This window comes from Paramacrobiotus metropolitanus, unplaced genomic scaffold (genome assembly GCF_019649055.1).
Source record: "Paramacrobiotus metropolitanus isolate TYO unplaced genomic scaffold, Prichtersi_v1.0 Parri_scaffold0000176, whole genome shotgun sequence".
NCBI classification, from domain to species: Eukaryota; Metazoa; Tardigrada; class Eutardigrada; order Parachela; family Macrobiotidae; genus Paramacrobiotus; species Paramacrobiotus metropolitanus.
In genome coordinates, this window is record NW_026570396.1 from 29950 (window position 1) to 55533 (window position 25584).

General features: G+C 46.8%; 2 protein-coding genes across 2 annotated transcripts; both read right to left on the reverse strand.

Moving 5' to 3' along the window:
• Positions 1 to 107: 107 nt before the first annotated feature.
• Positions 108 to 5334, reverse strand: LOC129600407 (acyl-CoA synthetase short-chain family member 3, mitochondrial-like). The gene is given in 19 exon segments (XM_055498902.1): positions 108 to 466; positions 596 to 771; positions 843 to 942; positions 1023 to 1072; positions 1140 to 1188; positions 1340 to 1363; positions 1422 to 1503; positions 1589 to 1655; positions 1805 to 1900; positions 2009 to 2112; positions 2272 to 2312; positions 2378 to 2488; positions 2562 to 2738; positions 2929 to 3069; positions 3135 to 3269; positions 3590 to 3778; positions 3904 to 4027; positions 4029 to 4046; positions 4622 to 5334. Coding segments are annotated over 19 exon segments (2121 nt in total). The 5' UTR covers positions 4963 to 5334; the 3' UTR covers positions 108 to 370.
• A 1760-nt stretch (positions 5335 to 7094) lies between these two features.
• On the reverse strand, positions 7095 to 15079 carry LOC129600416 (acyl-CoA synthetase short-chain family member 3, mitochondrial-like). The gene is made up of 11 exons (XM_055498914.1): positions 14518 to 15079; positions 13792 to 13936; positions 13478 to 13666; positions 13022 to 13156; positions 12816 to 12956; positions 12449 to 12625; positions 12265 to 12375; positions 12162 to 12201; positions 11902 to 11997; positions 11698 to 11793; positions 7095 to 7772 (listed from the first exon to the last, which is right to left on the reverse strand). Exons 1-11 carry the CDS (start codon positions 14856 to 14858, stop codon positions 7564 to 7566), a joined length of 1680 nt encoding a protein of 559 aa, XP_055354889.1. The 5' UTR covers positions 14859 to 15079; the 3' UTR covers positions 7095 to 7563.
• Positions 15080 to 25584: the final 10505 nt, after the last annotated feature.

Sequence of the window (25584 nt, forward strand, 5' to 3'; positions counted from 1 at the left end):
TGCTTTACGTAACAAAACGCGTGCAGGGCACTGACTTATCGCTTCGCATAAGGTAAGCACCGATTACGGGCATCTCTCGCATTCAAAATACGTTGTCTTTTGTCGGTTTATTAAATTTTTTTTAAATAATAAAAATGAAAGGACATATTCAAATTACCAATGCGTAAAAAAGCTTCCGTTAAAATCTTAAAATAAATCTTTGAAAAACAATTTTCGGGCTAAAATAAAACACTATAAAATAACGCGTACGGAACGGTAAGACGGGACGGTAAATTAAAAAGGTACTTTAAGACAGATTCCAGCAATATGAGAATGCAAGTGACAATACTGGGCGCGGCAAAAATTAATTTGGAATATTTCTCGGAAATTCCTAACATTTCTCCAACTCCTTTTCCGCATATCCAATTTCTCGCATTGCCTTCTGGATGGGCTCGTAAACATCAGGATCTTCAATTGTTACCGGTACCTGTTACAGCAACAATAAACTTGACAGTCGCTAATCAGAATAAATACAAAAAACTCGTAAAATCTGGATATTGAAATAATTTCAAGATTTTTTATGGAGTTAAGCGAACGGCAATACAAGTTGACTTACCTTCACGGGGCGATCTTCAGCTAAGCAGATGAGGCTGGGCCGAGCAATTTTTCCCGATTTTGTTTTCGGTAATTTCGGAACAACACAAGCGCTCTTAAAGGAGGCTATCGGTCCGATGTCATCGCGCACGGATTTGATTATCTCTTTAACAATATCACTGCCTTTTTTATCGCATGCTGAAAATACATTAATGTGCTCTTGTTATGAACCCTATCGGACTATGCGCAGCCCGTAACGAGTAACATACCAGATTTGACCACAAGTAAACCAACGGGAACTTGACCCTTCAGTTTATCCTTCACTCCAATTACGGCACAGTCGGTAACGTCCGGATGTCGCAGAATTGCCTGAAAGCGCCAGTTCATGCAGAATGCAACCTGATACAGCAGATCTGTTGTACCGCAAATAAGCGGTGTTAAATGAGTACTTCTTCGATTGCAGATGTCGAAATTCTCACTCCCGAAACGTTGATGATATCTATAAAAGCAATCACAAAATCTCTCCACTTTTTACGGGTTTGGCAATTCCGAAAAGTTAAAATTACCATCCATTCTGGATGCGACCGTCACGTATCCATCTTCGTCGACACTTCCCTATATTCATAACAAAAACTATAGAAAAATCAGTTCCACCACATTTTCCACGCAATTGACAGCATTGAAAACAAGGATGCCGACGTGCAGTTTTTGATATTGATCAGCCTCCAGCAGAAAATAAAACAGTTAAGCAGTGCAGAGTACTTACCGCATCCATTGTATCGTAATAGCCCTGAAAATATTCCATTACTTGAAAACCCTCAACACAACCCACACCGAGAAAAGCTAACCGGGTAACGTTCAAAATACGTTTTCTTGAATCCCTCGTCATTCTCCCATAAACTGGAAAACGCTCCCGGTGGTAACGGTAATCTATTTAACCATGCACCGTTCTCCACACAGATGTACTGATAACGAAGCAATAGGTTCAAAGAGTAAGTGGTGGGACTCGTCTTACTTGACTGCAATCCGACCAGTCTGGCCAACCTTCGCTTCTTTTCCGGTTTCAGAGTCCAAAATTCTAACTGAACAGTAACATATTATTCAGATTTTTACAAATCACGTGAGCTGGTTTAGGTCGAGTTTACTAATGGTAAGTAATATCCCGCATACAAGTCAGTTCACAAAACTACAAAAATCTGAAACGTTATGAAAAATTATTAGTTACTATTACCATCGTAGCCCGGTACAGCATGGCCGGATGAATGCGGTGGAGGATCGAGATTCGAACCCAACCCACTGCACGTCGATGTTATCGGCCATCCAGTCTCTGGAAATGTACGAATCTGGACATATAGTTTAAATTTTCATTGAATATTCGTCGGAAGTCCTGCTATGTAAGGATAGGCTCAAGCCCATGATTACAAGCCTCACATACCAGTTTGCCACCAGTTATCCAAAACTGCAGCGTTGAACGTTTCTTTCGTCCAAGCCTTGGTTCCTTCATCACAGTGCTCTCCCGCAATGTAGAGTAACTTCAAACTAAAACGTACCGACACTGACAGTCACAAGAATACCCACGCTACTGTACTTACATGCACGTTTGCAAATTATTTAAGCTTGTCGAAGAAACAATTTGCATTTTCAACTATGAGCTGTCCAATATTTTTTCAAAAATGTCACATCAAAACCAGAAGCTACCTTTTGATGTCATGCTTCCGGCCAAATTTTCCCTCGGGATCCTGCAGAAAAATAAAACTGGAACACAGTTTATATATATATCAGCAAGATTCAGCTCCAAGCCTACCACTTGTCGAAGCGCTCGCATAGCGGTGGGAGTGGTGAACATTCCCTTAACTTTATAGCGCTCAATTAGCCTAAAATAGCTACTACCATCCGGTGTATCGGTGACCTTTCCCTATAATCCGAAATCGGTAGTGATACAACTAATAATACTATCAAGCAGTAAGAACAAATAAGCATCCTTTTACTTCGTAGATAACGGACGGGTTACCGTGCAGCAGCGGAGCGTAACAGATGTATGAATGGCCCACCACCCAGCCAAAATCACTCGCCGACCACCAAATCTCTCCCGGTTTCATTCCGTAGACATTATACATGGACCAATGTAGTGCTACCGCGTAGCCTCCTGCTGGACGTACCACGGCCTAAATCACCAAAATCCTAGGAAAACTCTGCGAGTAACCGTTGTTCTTACCGGCGGGTTTGCTGACTGCATGCTGACAATACAAGCTTTGGAAAATACCGCGAAATTGGCCAAAAAAAAGAAACAGCTTCTAACAGCAATACCACATTCCGCAGAAGGTAAGATATTAATCTGTGCCCCAGAATTCACACCTTAGGTGTTCCAGTTGTGCCGCTTGTGTAGAGAATGTACAGCGGATCCATGGCGTCGATCGGCACGCAGTCAACACTCTTCCCCGCCGCAACTGCTTCATGCCAATCGGAATCACGACCACTGGTCCACGAACTGCGAGACTGAAGAGAACTGCACTGAAGACTCTTACGACTGTGGATAAAAACTGTCCAATATAGATACACACCATTTCCGGACGCTGGAACACGACAACGTGCTTTGGCTTGTTAGTTGCTGTATCAATGGCATCGTCAACAATCTTCTTGTAGTCCACTTCACGGCCTCTTTCAATGCCATGGGACCCGCAGATCACTGCTACTGCCTACAACAGCAGAAAAGTCTGAACACAGACTGATGTCTTTATTTGTGTATGGTTATGTGTATACTTGTACTGTAAAATCACTAAAATGTATGTATTTGAGCACCCAACCTAAAAGTCTGGAGTAAGAGGCTTTTAATGAACTTTACCCAATAATAAAGGTTAGGGTTAGTTAGCGTTGCATCAGTATTTCGTAGTAGTATTTCATGGTTCAGATGTTCAAATAAGTGAAAAATCTGGAAAAATCACGATATGCAAGTTTTCATGCTAATCGTAGTTCCCTCCAGGGCATGCTTACTAGAGTAGGGAAACAAAGTTTTTACCTTAGCATGAGAAATTCTGGTGGCCAATTCTTTGGCGGCAAAACCTCCAAAAACCACGGAATGAATTGCACCGATTCTAGCACATGCTAACATCGCCGTCACGGCTTGTGGAATCATCGGCATGTAAATTATGACGCGATCGCCCTTTTTGACTCCGAGATTCGACAAATGGGCTGCGAAAGCTTTTACCTGCACACGACGCAAGTTAATCATTCTACTAATTTTAAGTACAGTGCCGTAACTGTCGACACATTTTACAATCTTTCAAGCAGATTAACCGTAAGTAATTTTCGTCACTGCTCGTATTGGTATACCTCTCTTAAAATTTCGTCGTACGTCAGGGAACATCTTGAATTTGTTACCGGACTTTCGTGATGCAGAATGATCTCGCCTCCTCGACCCTCATCACAGTGCCGATCCAATGCATTATAGCACATTAATTTTCCATCCGGAAAACCTGAATAGCGTCAACTTCACAGATTACTTGTACACAAGATAAATTAATTAATAATGTGCAGTTTTTCAATGGTTTTGTACTCGTTTGTTGTGTACACGTACTCGTATAATAATTATATAATAATCATGAGTACGTACTCACCTTATTCACATTCATAAACAAAGTAAGTAACAACTCCAGTCTCGTAACCATATGCTGTGGTACTTTATGTAAACTTGCAATTATAATCATGTTTGCAAAATTTAGAGCGAGCACAAATGAGTAGGCCGTTTTCGAGAATTGTAAAGTAGAGTGTGCAAACAAAAAATCTAATAAAATTTGTAAAAACCGAAATGATTTCCGGTACTTTCTTATGGTTAGGTATTTGCAGCACTTGTACTTTACTACAGCGCACTGCCGATGTTCATGTCGCAACTAAGCGGCCAGAAGAGCAAACTCTGAGCGGAAAAGATTACCTGTCTCCTGATATGCAAAGCGTAATCTTTTAACTGTAAGTTTCAAACCCGCTTAACTTTGTACAAATCCCAAACAAAATTTGCATGGCAAGCGTTGGCGGGTTACGTATAGTCGCATACCATTTAGTAAACGGAGAATCTGTGTCATCTAAAACTTTGTCCTTCTTCTCATCCCACACCAGTGCAGACGCCAGGTCTTTCCAGTATTCCTCTCGTCTGGATAGAGATTTCAGGTAAGTTTTAAGGTATACGTCTTCTTCGCTGGTCGTTGCATCACTCTTTGCAATTTCTGCATTGCGAACATTCGCTTTCACATCTGCATTTCGATGACGAACCTGGCGATAATGAGTTTCTGCGATCAGCTGTTTTCCAGCTGACTGTGAACAGAATGACAGACATAAAACAGCACGGTTAAGCTTTGTCGTCGAGGCTGGCTTTAGTGCGCGATGGAACATCAACATTTTCTAGTCCTTTTATCAACGAATACGGTGAAAAGTGACGATTTATGGTAAAATGTGACAGCTTTGCAGCCCAATGTCCAGGTTGCCGTTTACAACTCTTGAAATTATGTAGTTAGGTACAAAATATCATAATCATACACTCGCGAATGCCAACAACACCGAGAGAAACAGACCAACATCTATCTGCCTGCTTTGAGAGTCTGACGATGAATTACAATCGTAGACTTGCCAGCTGCTGTAGCTTATGGTTAGTACACATAACACATAGGCTGGTGACACAGCCACTGCACCTACCTTATTACGCAGTGAAAAACAAGTACAAAATATCTGTATTTACTAGTATAGAAGTATAGTTTTATTCAGCGTGAAACTTTAACGAGTTTATAAGCCGATCGCCTCTCAGTAGGACATCTGCCTCGGCATGCATACGTACTTATTCTTCAAAATCTGCACCAAAATTTGTAAAACAAGCATCAAACAATCGCGGTCTGTATTGTACTACTGATAGTATTTGTTATTTTATTAACATATACAATTCATTTCTTTTTTCTTCTGCAGATTATTGCATAATAGCCTTAGTTTAGCAAGATTTTGGTTTGGATAAAAACAATACTATTATCCGTAATAAATGTTTTATATGTGCTCATTACCACCATACTACTCGTATAAGAAGCCCTCTTCTATAATTATGTGCTACCAACACCAAGTCGTGATCGGTGATAACCATAAAAGCACTAAGGTAAATTTTAGGCTAAACTGTCGAGTGGTTTGCTTTGGGCCGATAAAAATTTTTTTGCAACAAAATTTTTTTAAGATCGGCGGTACGAAGCAGTCAGAGGTTTTCTGTAAAAGTAAAGTACTTGTTGTATCTTTGTTTCTTGAATGATTATACAGCCTCAGCCGACTCCGGAAATAGGCGGCCTAATCCCACAGAATATTTCGTCTAATTTAGCTGATTCTGGTACTGTCCGTGACAGAGGCAGCGTTTCCGCAATAAAAATTTAAGTTCGTGCAGTATTCAAAATTTATTGTGAGTGGTACTGTGGTGCTAACTTGTACACGATTGGTTTACGACTTTACGGAACTTCAGCAGGCGGCACAGCGTACTGTACAACCGATGGTTGATTTTTCACAGCAGAGTTTCTGTATTCTGAAATAAAAAAACGCGCAATCTCGACCGTTTTTTTATTGTGAACAGCAACGTTTTTCACCCTAATCTCCGCAAGACCTGCTCCGTAACACTTGTTTATTCAATCTTAGCTTGCTACGTGAGTTATTTGCTGACGCTGTCATACACCAGGACGGCAGGACGCCTTCGTCGGAACGGTCCCATGATGTTGCAAAAAAGAAGTAATATTTTTCGTAGTTTTGCTTTTCTGTAGTAATACTGTAATACAGGTTACAGGTATTTAAGTATAATATGTATAAATATATATAGAAGTTTGGTAGTGCACCGAGGAATGGTAGTGCGCAAAAGGTTGTGCACGGAATGAAAGGAGTACAAAAGGTTGTGTGCGGAGTGAAAGGGTGTGAAAGGGTGTGTACGGAGGATCACCTTTATTAAATGGCTAAACTTTCAGAGTATTAAGTAAATTAATTAAGTACTTTAAAGCGGGTCACCGGCACTTCTGCGAATGCACGTAGCAACATACAGGTGTATTGTACTTGACTTCCGGTATCGGTTTGAAAGCTATTATACCATGACTTCCTCCATGAGTCACTCCATGACTTCATTCATTGCACCGTCAGATTCACGCTTACAGCACGTGGCACAATACCGTAGTACGAGTACAAGTGAACTGTATGGTGCCGTATGATGTCAGAGCGGTGATATCATTTCTGAACCACCCTTTAAACTATTAAAGTAGAAACGCCGGTATATAAATAATATAACCAAGGCATTTTGAGTTGCCTTTATTTTTGTAAATTTTACTACGGTACTGTATTTTTTCATTCTGATTTCAGTATTTTCACTGTTTTTGTGATCTGAGCTGTACCGTATAAGCCTGTGATAAACTAGGGTAGTATTAGGCGAGCGCAATAAATTAAATTAAGGATCTCAAATCTCATTGTCAGTCCAGATTTTCTGATCTGTTTTGTACTGTGATCTGTGACAGGCAAGCGCAGGGGGCTCACAGGTGCCTTTATTGTACAAATAAAGGGGAGCAAATACCGCGTGATTGCGGGAGAAAAACAGAACAAAGCCAATGTCTGGCAGAAATCAGCAAGTCAAGTTGCTGCGAGCGAGTTCTACGCGTAATGAAATGTAGAGAATCGAATGTGCTGGCGGCAACGGCGTCACGCTGTCCAGACACAAGGAATGTGAGTGCGCAGACTGGACTCGTATCCAACGCGAGCGTATAAGCGCTGAGTCATACAGCGAGAGAGAGGAGCGAGAGAGCAAGTATGCTCAGTGAGTGCGCCCGCGGTGTATCCGCTAAGCGGAGAGTGCAGTGCAGCCACTCACGTACGTACAAGAGAGGGCGAATCCGCATGTGTGCAGTGATACGCATACGCAAAGTGGCGTATCTATCACGCAGGCTGTCGTGCCTCTAACATGCCTCTGGGCGGGAATCCGAGCTCCTGCGAGGATGCTCCGACTCAGTACCGCGCCAGCGTCGCACCTCTCCGGTCGACCCGTGTGGGGTCGCCGGTACGCGTCCTCTTCCAATGGGAGTCCGGTGTCCGTTGACCGTCCCATCCTTCACCTCCAGATCCATGAGAGGCAAGCAACTCACGGCCGAAAATCTGGAAGCCGCTCGGGGTTCGTTGTTGGACCGGTATCGCTTCTGTTGGCAGGCATCTTGCTTCTGTTGGCTCGCGGAGAAAGTAAAGAAAATGTAATGACGGTTAAACAGCGCGAAGTAAAAAGTAATAACGTTTAATCACAATTCCAGTGAGCAAAAAGTAAATGCAAAACAGATCTGGTTATAGATTCTAAGTAAAATACAATTCCGTTTGTTAGAAAGTGTATAAAAATACTAAAAAGAGATCTGTCCGGGGGCTTATTCCGACTAGGATGACGTCCACGGGGTCTTGGGTTTCCACGGGGTCTCCTGTCTAAATGCAATCCGGTGTATCGGGTCCGGGGCGTCGGTTCCCGGGTTACCCAACGTAACCGGTAAACTTGTGCGAGGTCGGGTAAGCACGGCTGACACTTACGTCCGACTCGTATCCATCCGTTCCGGAGAAATTAAACCGAGGTCATTTGACCAAGGTCGACCTCCTGGTGAGTTTAACCAGTGGTCGAGGAATCCGGCTAAGTCCCGAATTCCAAAGTTCAAGTCGGACAAAACCGTACTTGTGTCGTGCGACTTCTGTGGTCGCCAAGTGGTAATGCCGGTAAAGTGTGGTCGGTTAAAACCGTTAAATCTGCTACCACGAGCCTGGTTGTGACTTCCGATGCGAACTGGCTCGAAGGTCCGGTCGGAATTTCTTGTTCCTCCCATCCGATGATGATTCACTGTTGTCATCCGACCTGTTGTCAGTTGGGATGGATATCCGACCTGAGGTCGGCGATAACGCACCTCCATGGTCGACCTCGGTAACTCGTGTTATTTAGGCCCGTGTGGGGCCATACAAGTCCCGTTAGGTCGAATTCGTCCACTTCAAGGTCGTTTTCAATTCCGTTCTTTCATTTGGTCATCCTTCACCGACCTGTTATCGGTGACTCCTGATGTTCGACCTGAGGTCGGGTATAATGTTATCCAACCCGTGGTCGGTGGTGATGTTGTACGGCCTGAGGTCGGTTACCACGTAACTGGTCCGGTCGAGGGTCGTACTTCGGTTAATCCGCTGATGTTCCAAGCGGTTCCGAACGATCCGGTGTTCTTAACCAACTTCTGTGGTCGGTTAAACCGGTTATCCGACCTGAGGTCGGTGACAATGTTATATCACCCGAGGTCGGTGATAGTGTTATACAACCCGAGGTCGGTTATCCCGTTTCGCAGGTCGACCGAGGTCGATTTCATCCTTCCGGAAGTCGTTTTCCGTGGACATCTTCAATGGTGTCTCCATTCACCGACCTGTTGTCGGTTACTTCACATATCCGACCCGAGGTCGGGTACAATGTTATCCGACCTGAGGTCGGTGAGTCCATGGTTCCGTGTTCAACCGAGGTGAGTTACGGTTTGCAAGCTCGAAGTGGAGCCATACAAGTCCGTTTCGGTCGAATCACGCTCCTAACCGACCTGTTGTCGGTTACTTTACTTTATCCGACCTGAGGTTGGATGTAATGTTATCCAGCCCGAGGTCGGTGATTCTTCGTCCAGATCGATTCCGTCCGCTAAGAGGTCGTTTTAAGCCTCTGGGCCTCCATCCGGGCTCCGCAGAGTCGTTCTGGAGCAGTATCCGGTTCGTGCCTCTAACATGCCCTGGTTCGGGTTCGTGACTTTGCCTCTGGGCGGTCGGAGTTCCGTCGAGTTTGGCGGTTCCATGGCGTCTGTTGGCCATTCAGCATGCACTCTTGGTCGCTTGTGGTGTCAAGGGACTTCTGTGGTCCCACTCCACAAGACAGACTCTTTGGTTCAAACTGGCGTACGATTCTCGCGCCTTGGCAGCGTTGTGCCTCGGGCCCCGACTTATGTCAGACTGCCCGTTCCCATCCCCATGCAGCATGCAAACTGAGGTAGAATCAGATCACTTGACTTCCCTGGTTGGAGTTTCTTCATTCTGTTCCACGAACCTGTGACGCCTTGCCACTTCTGTTGGGGGGAAGACATCACACGTCCGTAGGGGTCTGTATGGGGGTGCAGGCCGTGTGTTCTAACACGGTTTGCCTAGGATGTTCCATTTGAGACATGGGGAAGCAGGTCGCGGCGGAGTCGTTGGTACGCCGGTAGCCAAATCACCGTCGCTGTTCCTCTTCAGGGAATGACAGCACGTTCGAGACGCGCGTAGTCGTGGTCACCGGTGAATCGGTTGGTTTATCCGATATCCTCCGGGGGAGACTGCGGTTGGACTCCGGGTACAGGTTCCTAGTTGAGAGCCTGTAGGTCTGGGTTCAAACGGAGAATCCGTCCAGACTAAGATCGTGGTTAGATACCGCGGTCTGCGGTCAACATTACCGACTTCTGTGGTCAGTAAAGGTTGCCGTATGGCTATCCGACTTGTGGCTTCCGTATGCTTCCATCAGGTCGACGTCAGTTGGTCGAGTGACGACATTTCTGAGGTCGGCTACCGTTGGTAAAATCGACTTCTGTAGTCGATCCTAGGTAGCAAGTCGTAGTTGACACGATCCGCTTCGTTGCGGTCCGAGTGGTTCCATGTTATTTTGCGGGCTTGTTATCCTGGAATTCTCGCTGGTTTCTACTCCGGAGTCCGGTTGCCGGAGTGTTTCTACAGCTTATTTCTCGGATGTAAAGTTGAAACGTCGCTGACTTCTGTGGTCAGCTAGGTTGTCCGAGTTATACTGACTGGTTCCGATCATCTACTTCAGGGATGGTTGACTTCTATGGACAACTGAGGTAGTAGATCGTGGTTAACCAACACGGTCTGCATTGGGTATATCCTTCTGTACGACTTGTCCTTCGGATATAAAGTTGAAACTTCACCGACTTCTGTGGTCGGCTAGGTTATCCGAGTCGTAACGAGGAGGTCCGAGTTCTACCTTAAGGTTGGTTGACTTCCGTGGTCAACAAAGGTAGTCGATCGAGGTTCTGTGGCACGGTCTGAGCCACTTCCTTTCTTAGTTTGGCTTCCTCGGGAATGGTCAACTTCTGTGGTTGACTGAGGTAGCGAGACATGGTTAAAGTCGCGGTCTGCGAAGTTAAGTCTCTGGGCGGGAATCCGGTTCTTCGCTCCTGCCTTTGGTTGATTCAATGCATCATGTCGTAACAGGTCGGTTTTGACTTTTGTGGTCAATTCCGAACCATGTGACATTCCAAACCGATGAGGATACCACTGTCTGCGGTGATGAAAGTTACTGGTCGGTTACCCGGTCCCAAAGTCGGCCACGGGTGCCAGGCAAACACGGTGTGAAACAATTTCGCACCATGTTAGCGTAATCCTCTCGGTCTATACTCCAGAGTCGGTTGGCCGGAGTAATTTTCTTCGGTAGCAGAACGTGGTTCACGATATGCTATGTTAGCAGGCCGGGGCGTCTGTTGTCTCCGGTCAAAGCAGATGTGGTTCTCGATCTGCTCATGCCATGCTGGGGAACTGAGGTCAGTTGCCCAGTTCGTTCCAGGGGATTCCTCGGGGGACGTACCGGTACGGTGAAAGAACCGGAACACCCAGGTCTTGACCACGCGTTTCCGGGTCTGACCGAAGAATCCGGCCAACTTATGTGGTTGGCTCTTCTGGCTTATTCGTGGTTCACGTCCGCTATCTCAGGATCTGTAAGAAGAAGTAAAAGTAATCCGTTCCATGTTTCCACGTCATTTCTTGACGGTGCTGTTTCTCAGCTGGGCAGGTTCTCTGCCAGGTCGGTTCTCTGCCAGGTCGGTTCTCGACTCCGCCGTTTCTCGGCTGAATGTCCCTTCCTTACTGTTGAAGTGGGGGACTCGGGTTCGCATGTGGGAACCTGTTATCCCAAGGGGACTGAGATCGGCGGGTCTCCACCGAAGTAGTCCTCATCATCTTCGTCGTCAGGCTGAACATATTATTCAGATTTTTACAAATCACGTGAGCTGGTTTAGGTCGAGTTTACTAATGGTAAGTAATATCCCGCATACAAGTCAGTTCACAAAACTACAAAAATCTGAAACGTTATGAAAAATTATTAGTTACTATTACCATCGTAGCCCGGTACAGCATGGCCGGATGAATGCGGTGGAGGATCGAGATTCGAACCCAACCCACTGCACGTCGATGTTATCGGCCATCCAGTCTCTGGAAATGTACGAATCTGGACATATAGTTTAAATTTTCATTGAATATTCGTCGGAAGTCCTGCTATGTAAGGATAGGCTCAAGCCCATGATTACAAGCCTCACATACCAGTTTGCCACCAGTTATCCAAAACTGCAGCGTTGAACGTTTCTTTCGTCCAAGCCTTGGTTCCTTCATCACAGTGCTCTCCGCAATGTAGAGTAACTTCAAACTAAAACGTACCGACACTGACAGTCACAAGAATACCCACGCTACTGTACTTACATGCACGTTTGCAAATTATTTAAGCTTGTCGAAGAAACAATTTGCATTTTCAACTATGAGCTGTCCAATATTTTTCAAAATGTCACATCAAAACCAGAAGCTACCTTTTGATGTCATGCTTCCGGCCAAATTTTCCTCGGGATCCTGCAGAAAAATAAAACTGGAACACAGTTTATATATATCAGCAAGATTCAGCTCCAAGCCTACCACTTGTCGAAGCGCTCGCATAGCGGTGGGAGTGGTGAACATTCCCTTAACTTTATAGCGCTCAATTAGCCTAAAATAGCTACTACCATCCGGTGTATCGGTGACCTTTCCCTATAATCCGAAATCGGTAGTGATACAACTAATAATACTATCAAGCAGTAAGAACAAATAAGCATCCTTTTACTTCGTAGATAACGGACGGGTTACCGTGCAGCAGCGGAGCGTAACAGATGTATGAATGGCCCACCACCCAGCCAAAATCACTCGCCGACCACCAAATCTCTCCCGGTTTCATTCCGTAGACATTATACATGGACCAATGTAGTGCTACCGCGTAGCCTCCTGCTGGACGTACCACGGCCTAAATCACCAAAATCCCTAGGAAAACTCTGCGAGTAACCGTTGTTCTTACCGGCGGGTTTGCTGACTGCATGCTGACAATACAAGCTTTGGAAAATACCGCGAAATTGGCCAAAAAAAGAAACAGCTTCTAACAGCAATACCACATTCCGCAGAAGGTAAGATATTAATCTGTGCCCCAGAATTCACACCTTAGGTGTTCCAGTTGTGCCGCTTGTGTAGAGAATGTACAGCGGATCCATGGCGTCGATCGGCACGCAGTCAACACTCTTCCCCGCCGCAACTGCTTCATGCCAATCGGAATCACGACCACTGGTCCACGAACTGCGAGACTGAAGAGAACTGCACTGAAGACTCTTACGACTGTGGATAAAAACTGTCCAATACAGATACACACCATTTCCGGACGCTGGAACACAACAACGTGCTTTGGCTTGTTAGTTGCTGTATTAATGGCATCGTCAACAATCTTCTTGTAGTCCACTTCACGGCCTCTTTCAATGCCATGGGACCCGCAGATCACTGCTACTGCCTATAACAGCAGAAAAAGTCTGAACACAGACTGATGTCTTTATTTGTGTATGGTTATGTGTATACTTGTACTGTAAAATCACTAAAATGTATGTATTTGAGCACCCAACCTAAAAGTCTGGAGTAAGAGGCTTTTAATGAACTTTACCCAATAATAAAGGTTAGGGTTAGTTAGCGTTGCATCAGTATTTCGTAGTAGTATTTCATGGTTCAGATGTTCAAATAAGTGAAAAATCTGGAAAAATCACGATATGCAAGTTTTCATGCTAATCCTAGTTCCCTCCAGGGCATGCTTACTAGAGTAGGGAAACAAAGTTTTTACCTTAGCATGAGAAATTCTGGTGGCCAATTCTTTGGCGGCAAAACCTCCAAAAACCACGGAATGAATTGCACCGATTCTAGCACATGCTAACATCGCCGTCACGGCTTGTGGAATCATCGGCATGTAAATTATGACGCGATCGCCCTTTTTGACTCCGAGATTCGACAAATGGGCTGCGAAAGCTTTTACCTGCACACGACGCAAGTTAATCATTCTACTAATTTTAAGTACAGTGCCGTAACTGTCGACACATTTTACAATCTTTCAAGCAGATTAACCGTAAGTAATTTTCGTCACTGCTCGTATTGGTATACCTCTCTTAAAATTTCGTCGTACGTCAGGGAACATCTTGAATTTGTTACCGGACTTTCGTGATGCAGAATGATCTCGCCTCCTCGACCCTCATCACAGTGCCGATCCAATGCATTATAGCACACATTAATTTTCCATCCGGAAAACCTGAATAGCGTCAACTTCACAGATTACTTGTACACAAGATAAATTAATTAATAATGTGCAGTTTTTCAATGGTTTTGTACTCGTTTGTTGTGTACACGTACTCGTATAATAATAATTATATAATAATCATACGAGTACGTACTCACCTTATTCACATTCATAAACAAAGTAAGTAACAACTCCAGTCTCGTAACCATATGCTGTGGTACTTTATGTAAACTTGCAATTATAATCATGTTTGCAAAATTTAGAGCGAGCACAAATGAGTAGGCCGTTTTCGAGAATTGTAAAGTAGAGTGTGCAAACAAAAAATCTAATAAAATTTGTAAAAACCGAAATGATTTCCGGTACTTTCTTATGGTTAGGTATTTGCAGCACTTGTACTTTACTACAGCGCACTGCCGATGTTCATGTCGCAACTAAGCGGCCAGAAGAGCAAACTCTGAGCGGAAAAGATTACCTGTCTCCTGATATGCAAAGCGTAATCTTTTAACTGTAAGTTTCAAACCCGCTTAACTTTGTACAAATCCCAAACAAAAATTTGCATGGCAAGCGTTGGCGGGTTACGTATAGTCGCATACCATTTAGTAAACGGAGAATCTGTGTCATCTAAAACTTTGTCCTTCTTCTCATCCCACACCAGTGCAGACGCCAGGTCTTTCCAGTATTCCTCTCGTCTGGATAGAGATTTCAGGTAAGTTTTAAGGTATACGTCTTCTTCGCTGGTCGTTGCATCACTCTTTGCAATTTCTGCATTGCGAACATTCGCTTTCACATCTGCATTTCGATGACGAACCTGGCGATAATGAGTTTCTGCGATCAGCTGTTTTCCAGCTGACTGTGAACAGAATGACAGACATAAAACAGCACGGTTAAGCTTTGTCGTCGAGGCTGGCTTTAGTGCGCGATGGAACATCAACATTTTCTAGTCCTTTTATCAACGAATACGGTGAAAAGTGACGATTTATGGTAAAATGTGACAGCTTTGCAGCCCAATGTCCAGGTTGCCGTTTACAACTCTTGAAATTATGTAGTTAGGTACAAAATATCATAATCATACACTCGCGAATGCCAACAACACCGAGAGAAACAGACCAACATCTATCTGCCTGCTTTGAGAGTCTGACGATGAATTACAATCGTAGACTTGCCAGCTGCTGTAGCTTATGGTTAGTACACATAACACATAGGCTGGTGACACAGCCACTGCACCTACCTTATTACGCAGTGAAAACAAGTACAAAATATCTGTATTTACTAGTATAGAAGTATAGTTTTATTCAGCGTGAAACTTTAACGAGTTTATAAGCCGATCGCCTCTCAGTAGGACATCTGCCTCGGCATGCATACGTACTTATTCTTCAAAATCTGCACCAAAATTTGTAAAACAAGCATCAAACAATCGCGGTCTGTATTGTACTACTGATAGTATTTGTTATTTTATTAACATATACAATTCATTTCTTTTTTCTTCTGCAGATTATTGCATAATAGCCTTAGTTTAGCAAGATTTTGGTTTTGGATAAAAACAATACTATTATCCGTAATAAATGTTTTATATGTGCTCATTACCACCATACTACTCGTATAAGAAGCCCCTCTTCTATAATTATGTGCTACCAACACCAAGTCGTGATCGGTGATAACCATAAAAGCACTAAGGTAAATTTTTAGGCTAAACTGTCGAGTGGTTTGCTTTGGGCCGATAAAAAATTTTTTTGCAACAAAATTTTTTTAAGATCGGCGGTACGAAGCAGTCAGAGGTTTTCTGTAAAAGTAAAGTACTTGTTGTATCTTTGTTTCTTGAATGATTATACAGCCTCAGCCGACTCCGGAAATAGGCGGCCTAATCCCACAGAATATTTCGTCTAATTTAGCCGATTCTGGTACTGTCCCGTGACAGAGGCAGCGTTTCCCGCAATAAAAATTTAAGTTCGTGCAGTATTCAAAATTTATTGTGAGTGGTACTGTGGTGCTAACTTGTACACGATTGGTTTACGACTTTACGGGAACTTCAGCAGGCGGCACAGCGTACTGTACCCTGGACCGATGGTTGATTTATTAAAGGTGACCACTCCGTACACACCCTTTCACTCCGCACACAACCTTTTGCACTCCCTTTCATTCCGTGCATAACCTTTTTGCGCTACCTTTCATTCCGTACACAACCTTTTAATTTTTTTAATTTTTTCACAGCAGAGTTTCTGTAATTCTGAAATAAAAAAACGCGCAATCTCGACCGTTTTTTTTATTGTGAACAGCAACGTTTTTCACCCTAATCTCCGCAAGACCTGCTCCGTAACACTTGTTTATTCAATCTTAGCTTGCTACGTGAGTTATTTGCTGACGCTGTCATACACCAGGACGGCAGGACGCCTTCGTCGGAACGGTCCCATGATGTTGCAAAAAGAAGTAATATTTTTTCGTAGTTTTGCTTTTCTGTAGTAATACTGTAATACAGGTTACAGGTATTTAAGTATAATATGTATAAATATATATAGAAGTTTGGTAGTGCACCGAGTGAATGGTAGTGCGCAAAAAGGTTGTGCACGGAATGAAAGGGAGTACAAAAGGTTGTGTGCGGAGTGAAAGGGTGTGAAAGGGTGTGTACGGAGTGATCACCTTTATTAAATGGCTAAACTTTCAGAGTATTAAGTAAATTAATTAAGTACTTTAAAGCGGGTCACCGGCACTTCTGCGAATGCACGTAGCAACATACAGGTGTATTGTACTTGACTTCCGGTATCGGTTTGAAAGCTATTATACCATGACTTCCTCCATGAGTCACTCCATGACTTCATTCATTGCACCGTCAGAATCTCGGTTTTCAGCTCCCATCAACCTTTCACGCTTACAGCACGTGGCACAATACCGTAGTACGAGTACAAGTGAACTGTATGGTGCCGTATGATGTCAGAGCGGTGATATCATTTCTGAACCACCCTTTAAACTATTAAAGTAGAAACGCCGGTATATAAATAATATAACCAAGGCATTTTGAGTTGCCTTTATTTTTGTAAATTTTACTACGGTACTGTATTTTTTCATTCTGATTTCAGTATTTTCACTGTTTTTGTGATCTGAGCTGTACCGTATAAGCCTGTGATAAACTAGGGTAGTATTAGGCGAGCGCAATAAATTAAATTAAGGATCTCAAATCTCATTGTCAGTCCAGATTTTCTGATCTGTTTTGTACTGTGATCTGTGACAGGCAAGCGCAGGGAGCTCACAGATGCCTTTATTGTACAAATAAAGTGGAGCAAATACCGCGTGATTGCGGGAGAAAACACAACAAAGCCAATGTCTGGCAGAAATCAGCAAGTCAAGTTGCTGCGAGCGAGTTCTAACGCATAATGAAATGTAGAGAATCGAATGTGCTGGCGGCAACGGCGTCACGCTGTCCAGACACAAGGGATGTGAGTGCGCAGACTGGACTCGTATCCAACGCGAGCGTATAAGCGCTGAGTCATACAGCGAGAGAGAGGAGCGAGAGAGCAAGTATGCTCAGTGAGTGCGCCCGCGGTGTATCCGCTAGGCGGAGAGTGCAGTGCAGCCACTCACGTACGTACAAGAGAGGGCGAATCAGCATGTGTGCAGTGATACGCATACGCAAAGTGGCGTATCTATCACGCAGGCTGTCGTGCCTCTAACATGCCTCTGGGCGGGAATCCGAGCTCCTGCGAGGATGCTCCGACTCAGTACCGCGCCAGCGTCGCACCTCTCCGGTCGACCCATGTGGGGTCGCCGGTACGCGTCCTCTTCCAATGGGAGTCCGGTGTCTGTTGACCGTCCCATTCTTCACTTCCAGATCCATGAGAGGCAAGCAACTCACGGCCGCAAATCTGGAAGCCGCTCGGGGTTCGTTGTTGGACCGGTTTCGCTTCTGTTGGCAGGCATCTTGCTTCTGTTGGCTCGCGGAGAAAGTAAAAAAAAAAGTGTAATGACGGTTAAACAGCGCGAAATAAAAATGTAATAAAGTTTAATCACAATTCCAGTGAGCAAAAAATAAATACAAAACAGATCTGGTTAGAGATTCTAAGTAAAATACAATTCCGTTTGTTAGAAAATGTACAAAAATACTAAAAAGAGATCTGTCCGGGGAGCTTGTTCCGACTAGGATGACGTCCACGGGGTCTTGGGTTTCCACGGGGTCTCCTGTCTAAATGCAATCCGGTGTATCAGGTCCGGGGCGTCGGTTCCCGGGTTACCCAACGTAACCGGTGAACTTGTGCGAGGTCGGGTAAGCACGGCTGACACTTACGTCCGACTCGTATCCATCCGTTCCGGAGAAGTTAAACCGAGGTCGTTTGACCAAGGTTGACCTGCTGGTGAGTTAACCAGTGGTCGAGGAATCCGGCTAAGTCCCGAATTCCAAAGTTCAAATCGGACAAAACCGTACTTGTGTCGTGTGACTTCTGTGGTCGCCAAGTGGTGATGCCGATAAAGTGTGGTCGGTTAAAACCGTTAAATCTGCTACCACGAGCCTGGTTATGACTTCCGATGCGAACTGGCTCGAAGGTCCGGTCGGAATTTCTTGTTCCTTCCATCCGACGATAGTTCACTGTTGTCACCCGACCTTCTGTCGGTTAGGATGGATATCCGACCTGAGGTCGGTCATAATGTTATCCGACCTGAGGTCGGTGATAACGTACCTCCGTGGTCGACCTCGGTAACTCGTGTTATTTAGGCCCGTGTGGGGCCATACAAGTCCCGTTAGGTCGAATTCGTCCACTTCAAGGTCGTTTCCGATTCCGTTCTTCCATTTAGTCATCCTTCACCGACCTGTTATCGGTGACTTCTGATGTCCGACCTGAGTTCGGGTATAATGTTATCCAACCCGAGGTCGGTGGTAATGTTGTACGGCCTGAGGTCGGTTACCACGTAACTGGTCCGGTCGAAGGTCGTACTTCGGTTAATCCGCTGATGTTCCAAGCGGTTCCGAACGATCCGGTGTTCTTAACCGACTTCTGTGGTCGGTTAAACCGGTTATCCGACCTGAGGTCGGTGACACTGTTATGTCACCCAAGGTCGATAATAATGTTATACGACCCGAGGTCGGTTATCCCGTTTCGCAGGTCGACCCAGGTCGATTTCATCCATCCGGAAGTCGTTTTCCGTGGACATCTTCAATGGTGTCTCCATTCACCGACCTGTTGTCGGTTACTTCACATATCTGACCCGAGATCGGGTACAATGTTATCCGACCTGAGGTCGGTGAGTCCATGGTTCCGTGTCCAACCGAGGTGAGTTACGGTATGCAAGCTCGAAGTGGAGCCATACAAGCCCGTTTCGGTCGAATCATGCTCCTAGCCGACCTGTTGTCGGTAACTTCACTTTATCCGACCTGAGGTTGGGTGTAATGTTATCCAACCCGAGGTCGGTGATTCTTCATCCAGGTCGATTCCGTCCGTTAAGAGGTCGTTTTAAGCCTCTGGGCTTCCATCCGGGCTCCGCAGAGTCGTTCTGGAGCAGTATCCGGTTCGTGCCTCTAACATGCCCTGGTTCGGGTTCGTGACTTTGCCTCTGGACGGTCGGAGTTCCGTCGAGTTTGGCGGTTCCATGGCGTCTGTTGGCCATTCAGCATGCAAACTGAGGTAGAATCAGATCTTCACTTCCCTGGTTGGGGTTTGTTCATTCCGTTCCACGAACCTGTGACGCCTTGCCACTTCTGTTGGGGGAAGACATCACACGTCCGTAGGGGTCTGTATGGGGGTGCAGGCCGTGTGTTCTAACACGGTTTGCCTAGGATGTTCCATTTGAGACATGGGGAAGCAAGTCGCGGCGGAGTCGTTGGTACGCCGGTAGCCAAATCACCGTCGCTGTTCCTCTTCAGGGAATGGCAGCACGTTCGAGACGCGCGTAGTCATGGTCACCGGTGAATCGGTTGGTTTATCCGATATCCTCCGGGGGAGACTGCGGTTGGACTCCGGGTACAGGTTCCTAGTTGAGAGCCTGTAGGTCTGGGTTCAAACAGAGAATCCGTCCAGACTAAGATCGTGGTTAGATACCGCGGTCTGCGGTCAACATTACCGACTTCTGTGGTCAGTAGAGGTTGCCGTAAGGCTATCCGGCTTGTGACTTCCGTATGCTTTCATCAGGTCGACGTCAGTTGGTCGAGTGGTGACATTTCTGAGGTCGGCTACCGTTGGCAAGTCGACTTCTGTGGTCGATTCTAGGTAGCAGGTCATAGTTGACACAGTCCGCCTTGTTGCGGTCGACTGGCTTTTGGTTCTTACTTTAGGAATCCGGTTGCCGGAGTAAGCCATGGGTGCATTGGCAAGCATGGCCTGGAACACGCCGTAATGCCGTGTTCCGGGCCATGCTGGCGGAATCCTCGCTGGTTTCGACTCCGGAATCCGGTTGCCGGAGTATTTCCACAGCTCGTTCCTCGGATGTAAAGTTAGAACTTCACCGACTTCTGTGGTCAGCTAGGTTATCCGAGTTATACTGACTGGTTCCGATCATCTACTTCAAGGATGGTTGACTTCTGTGGTCAACTGAGGTAGTAGATCGTGGTTAACCAACACGGTTTGCATTGGGTATATCCTTCTGTACGACTTGTCCTTCGGATGTAAAGTTGAAACTTCACCGACTTCTGTGGTCGGCTAGGTTATCCGAGTCGTAACAAGGAGGTCCGAGTTCTACCTTGAGGTTGGCTGACTTCTGTTGTCAACAAAGGTAGTAGATCGAGGTTCTGTGGCACGGTCTGAGCCACTTCCTTTCTTAGTTTGGCTTCCTCGGGAATGGTCAACTTCTGTGGTTGACTGAGGTAGCGAGACGTGGTTGAAGTCGCAATCTGCGGAATTAGGTCTCTGGGCTGGAATCCGGTTCTTCGCTCCTGCCTTTGGTTAATTCAATGCGCCATGTCGTAACAGGTCGGTTTTGACTTCTGTGGTCAATTCCGAACCATGTGACATTCCAAACCGATGAGGATACCACTGTCTGCGGTGACGAAAGTTACTGGTCGGTTACCCGGTCCCAAAGTCGGCCACGGGTGCCAGGCAAACACGGTGTGAAACAAGCGCAGTGCCGTGTTTCGCACCATGCTAGCGTAATCCTCTCGGTCTGTACTCCAGATTCGGTTGGCCGGAGTAATTTTCTTCGGTAGCAGAACGTGGTTCACGATATGCTATGTTAGCAGGCCGGAGGTTCTGTTGTCTCCGGTCAAAGCAGATGTGGATGTCGATCTGCTCATGCCATGCTGGGGAACTGAGGTCGGTTGCCCAGTTCGTTCCAGGGGATTCCTCGGGGGACGTACCGGTACGGTGAAAGAACCGGAACACCCAGGTCTTGACCACGCGTTTCCGGGTCTGACCGAAGAATCCGGCCAACTTATGTGGTTGGCTCTTCTGGCTTATTCGAGGTTCACGTCTGCTGTTTTAGGATCTGTAAGAAAAAGTAAAAACAAAATTATCCGTTCCATGTTTTCCACGTCATTTCTTGACGGTGCTGTTTCTCAGCTGCGCAGGTTCTCTGCCAGGTCGGTTCTCGACTCTGCCGTTTCTCGGCTTAGTGTCCCTTCCTTGCTGTTGAAGTGGGGGACTCGGGTTCGCATGTGGGAACCTGTTATCCCAAGGGGACTGAGATCGGCGGGTCTCCACCGAAGTAGTCCTCATCGTCTTCGTCGTCAGGTTTCGGTGGTCGACCAAGGCGCCGGAAGACATCGGGTTTGCATGTTGCCGGTGGCTGCCCACTCTGTTGTGGAGTATCTTCCTGGCCAGGATGTTCCGCTCGCGCCTTCTTGGCTTTCTGGACCTTCCTACGGAGTTTGTGTGCGTTAGGTACTGCACCGGGTGCCAAGTCGTCCGACATCCCTTCTCCGTATGGTCGAGAGGTGAATCCGCTAGGTAGTGCCTTTTCTTCTCGGTACCATTTCACGAATTCAGCCGCATCATCATCAGGGTCTTTAAAGTCCTTTCGAATGGCGTACTTGGACGCGTGCCGTTCCTGTATGTAAAGGAGGTCGCGTAACCAAACTGCCAAGATGATGCTTCGCATGGGTGAGCCAAGTTGTGCGACGACTGTGTCGAGTTCTGGTGGTATATGGCCGGTTCGGCGTGCTCCCCACAGGGTGTAATGGCAAAAGTAGTTGCCCAACCTTGCTGCGAAGATATACCGTAATATGGTTGCGTTATGGTCCTCCGGTCCTGGTTCTTCTTCCGGCAAGTACTGGAGTAATTCCAGGGCCGCTCGAGCTGCTGCGATGACAAATGCCGGGTGGGCGTCGGTGATGACAAACTGAGCCACGCTCTCCAGTTGATCGCGCGAGTACTCCTGAGGTCCGAGCTGACTTAAACTCGTCCTCTCCGGTGTGGACAGAGGTATGTCCAACAGTGCCGGGTCAGTCATCGATGGCAAGGCGTTTGCTCGATTGATCGGGTGATCCACATTAAGGTGGTCGTTCATGTTGAACTCGCCCATCCAATTATTCAGTTGGAATCGGGTCTGAAATCCAGATCGGATGAGGAACTGGCGCAGGTTTTCTACCATCCGCCAAATGTTTGGTCGGTGTCGTTCCTCGTATCCCAAAGTATTCATGATGTAATTCGTCCGTTCGTTCGGATGTGCCATAACGACTTCTATTCCCTGTCATCGGGCGTTGTCGTAGCGAGGGTCGTCTTGGCTCGGAACTTGCACCGTTGGCATCAGAGCCATCTGGTTTGCCACTTCGACATCCATTTCCTCAGGTTGGTCTGCCGGTTCCGCCATGTGGGCTTCCGGTTCAGGTTGCTGTTCGGGTGGGACGAAGTTCCGTTTCGACTTACTAGTTGAGTCGACAACCAGTCCCATACTTGTCTTCTCCGGACTTGACCGTTTTCCAGGTGAAGGTCTGGTCGCTTCACTATTGCTCTGTCCGGCAGAGGCTCGTCGTTCCTGGATTCTGTGTCGAGCATCATGTCCGAGCCTATGTCGAAGGTCATGTCCGGCCAATGGTTTGGCAGGTCGGCGCTGCTGTTGGGTCGACGACGAGGCAACTGGTTGTGCCGAGGATCCAGGTTGGGGAATCTGCTGGGGAACTGAAGGCTGGGTTTGCGTAACCACTGGAACGACCTTCTGTGGGATCGTTGTCATCTGTTCCTCCGTTGCAGGGTGAAGGGTGACCATCTTCATGGTTCCGTCGTCCTGTCGCATCATCATTCGGATTGACGCGGTTTGAAGAGGTCGGTGGATGTCTCCGACTATTACTTCTCGAACATCGTGAATCACCTGAATCACCTGTTCCTTGAATCACCTGTCTGTGCGGCCTTCTGTGGGCTGCTGTAACCGAACGGTGATTTCTGGTTCATGCTTCGTTGGTCGTGGATGGACCTTCATTGTGGCAATTCTTTCGTTGACTGCCTTAAGTTTCGCACGGTCCTCATCCTGGCGCCTCAGGTCCTGTTGCTGACGGTATTCCAGAAGTCGGTTAGTTAGTACCGGTGGTGCCGTGTGAGTCCATCCAGGGTCGAAGCGCGGTTGCGTTGAATTTCCGACAAGTGATCCTGTTCGTAGGCCCGTAACTGGTTAATCAGGCGCTCGCTGCGAGCCAAGCGTCGGTATGCGTTAATGTTCCCAGCGACGACGTTTACGTACAACGCCGCTGCTTGCGTCGCATCACGACGTCCGACCAATGGAGTGTGTTCATCCGAAAAGGAAATGATGCAGTCCGCGCATGGGAGTCTGTTGCCCTGCGGAGTTGAGTTCTCTCTGCAATGTCGGCAGTCCGTCGTGTACGCCTCCGTTCGCGGCTGTTAAAAGAAAAATTAAACGATCCGTTTCTCGGATTCGTTATCCTATAAATGTTACACCCTATAATTACAACGGTCAGGCCAGGTCGGTTCTCGAGCTGGTCCAAGGCACTTATGTGGTGCCTATTGAGGTAGGTCGGGACATTCTGTTGTGTCCAAGAGGAGGCCGGTAATCATAAGTACTTATGTGGTACTCATGAAGGAGGTCGGTTCTGCGACTCCTTCGACGTATTTCACGTCTCCTCATCCGTTCGTCGATTCCACCCGGTTCACCTGGAGAGAGTCGGTTGACTCCTTCTGTTGCTCCGAGGTCGATGGATGCTTCGGTAAGTGTCCGTATCGATGTGTCGATGGTTTAAGGGCTTCATATCGTTCGCCTTCCCGAGTCTGATTGATGCCAAATCTCTTCTGGAAGAATCCCTTGTTCAGGACGAAGTCCAAGTCGTCGCCCAGCATGTACTTTTCGCCTCCTTTCATTCTGTTCGTGGGCTTGTACTTCGGGTCGACTAGCTGAGGTTTTTCGGCTTCCCATCTGAATTCGAACCTAGCTACCAGCTGATGTAGAACTTCGCCGCGGGTCAGTCCTTCCGGGTGCCACGACATCTCCATACACGCTTCGATGGCATGTACCCAACCTTCGTAAGTGGTCGGCGCCGGATCTCGTTTTTCCGGTGGAAACTCGTAATACATCCGCTTGGTGCTAGTATACGTCCGTATAATCTTGCTTTCGTTGTACCCAAGGTTGCAGTACCGGTATACGTTGCTCTGGCTTAGTTGCCTCCAACCTCCACCGATGTCGCCGATCCTGTGGTGCCTAAGGTGTTGAAATGCGATCTTCGGTGTCGCAAATTTCGGTCCACAGGTCGCTAGGGCCTGTAAAGCCGCAAAGGTATACATCCATCCCGGGTCGTATTCCGCGTGGGGGTAAGGTGTGAGCACGTTTGGTGGCTACCTTCAGGTACTTTACGTTCACGGTCGGTAATCTCGGAATCTCGTTCGGTAGGAGTTCCTGAGTATCCTCGTTCCATTCCGTGAGGAGTTGATTCGGGTCAGAATCTGGTGTTAGCCGTACTTGTTGACGGTAATTCTGAGGGACGTAGACATCACCACTATCCTCTTCCATCGGCTCATCGGCTTCGTTGCTGTTATCGGCCGGTGGGTCATTCTGACTGTCGGAAATCTCCGGTTCACCCTGCTGTTGGGGTTTTGAAGCCGGTGGAGGTTGATCATCGTCATCATCCTCATCTTCCGATCCCTTTGGTGTTTGATAGTCGTCGTCCTCATCTTCATCTTCTTCGTCCTCGTCTTCCTCTTTCGAGGGCGTCTTTTCCTTGGTCTTCGCCAACTTTTTTGTTGACTTGACCGGTTTAGGCTGACTCTTCCGTGGAGTCTTACCTTCCGGAGCCGGGGAAGTTTCCATCGGTGAGGCCGGTGGCAGAGATTGTGTGTCTCTCGCGGCAAAGCGTCCTGTTGTGGTCCGACCTGCCTTAGTCGCACTTGCTCGTCCTGGTGCCGGGGCGGTGTTGACATACGTTGCCGGTTCGAACGGTGCCCGAGGTCGGTTGATTGGTAGTCGTTTCTGTGACGACATACCAGACGCTCGTGCAATGTTCAACATATCCGCCGCTTCTCCGGATGGTTGTTCATCCGTCTCGTTGTATTCTTCAACAATCATTTCGGTACCCTCAGGGGAGGACTGTAGGTTGACGAAGGACATCCGGAGTTTGAAGTCGCGTCGTTGCTGCTCCGGTATAAACCGAGGTACCGTGTACCGAAGTGGTAGGTCGCGTTCCGCGTTCGTCGTTTGGAGGGAGAATTCTGCCACCATGGTCGCGGTGACAGGTCGCAAGAGGTCCATTATGACATCGATGTTTCCCTGGCTGTTCTCGTACATAACGTTGTATATACGGGCGATGTGAA

Excerpts from the sequence above, each read along its gene's own strand:
- LOC129600416 (XM_055498914.1), bottom strand. The coding sequence starts at position 14,858 with ATGTTGATGTTCCATCGCGCACTAAAGCCAGCCTCGACGACAAAGCTT. Across the intron at positions 13,937-14,517 it reads GATTCTCCGTTTACTAAATG|GTTTTCCGGATGGAAAATTA; the intron begins GTATGCGACTAT and ends GACGCTATTCAG. Across the intron at positions 12,957-13,021 it reads TGTTCCAGCGTCCGGAAATG|TCTCGCAGTTCGTGGACCAG; the intron begins GTGTGTATCTGT and ends AGTTCTCTTCAG.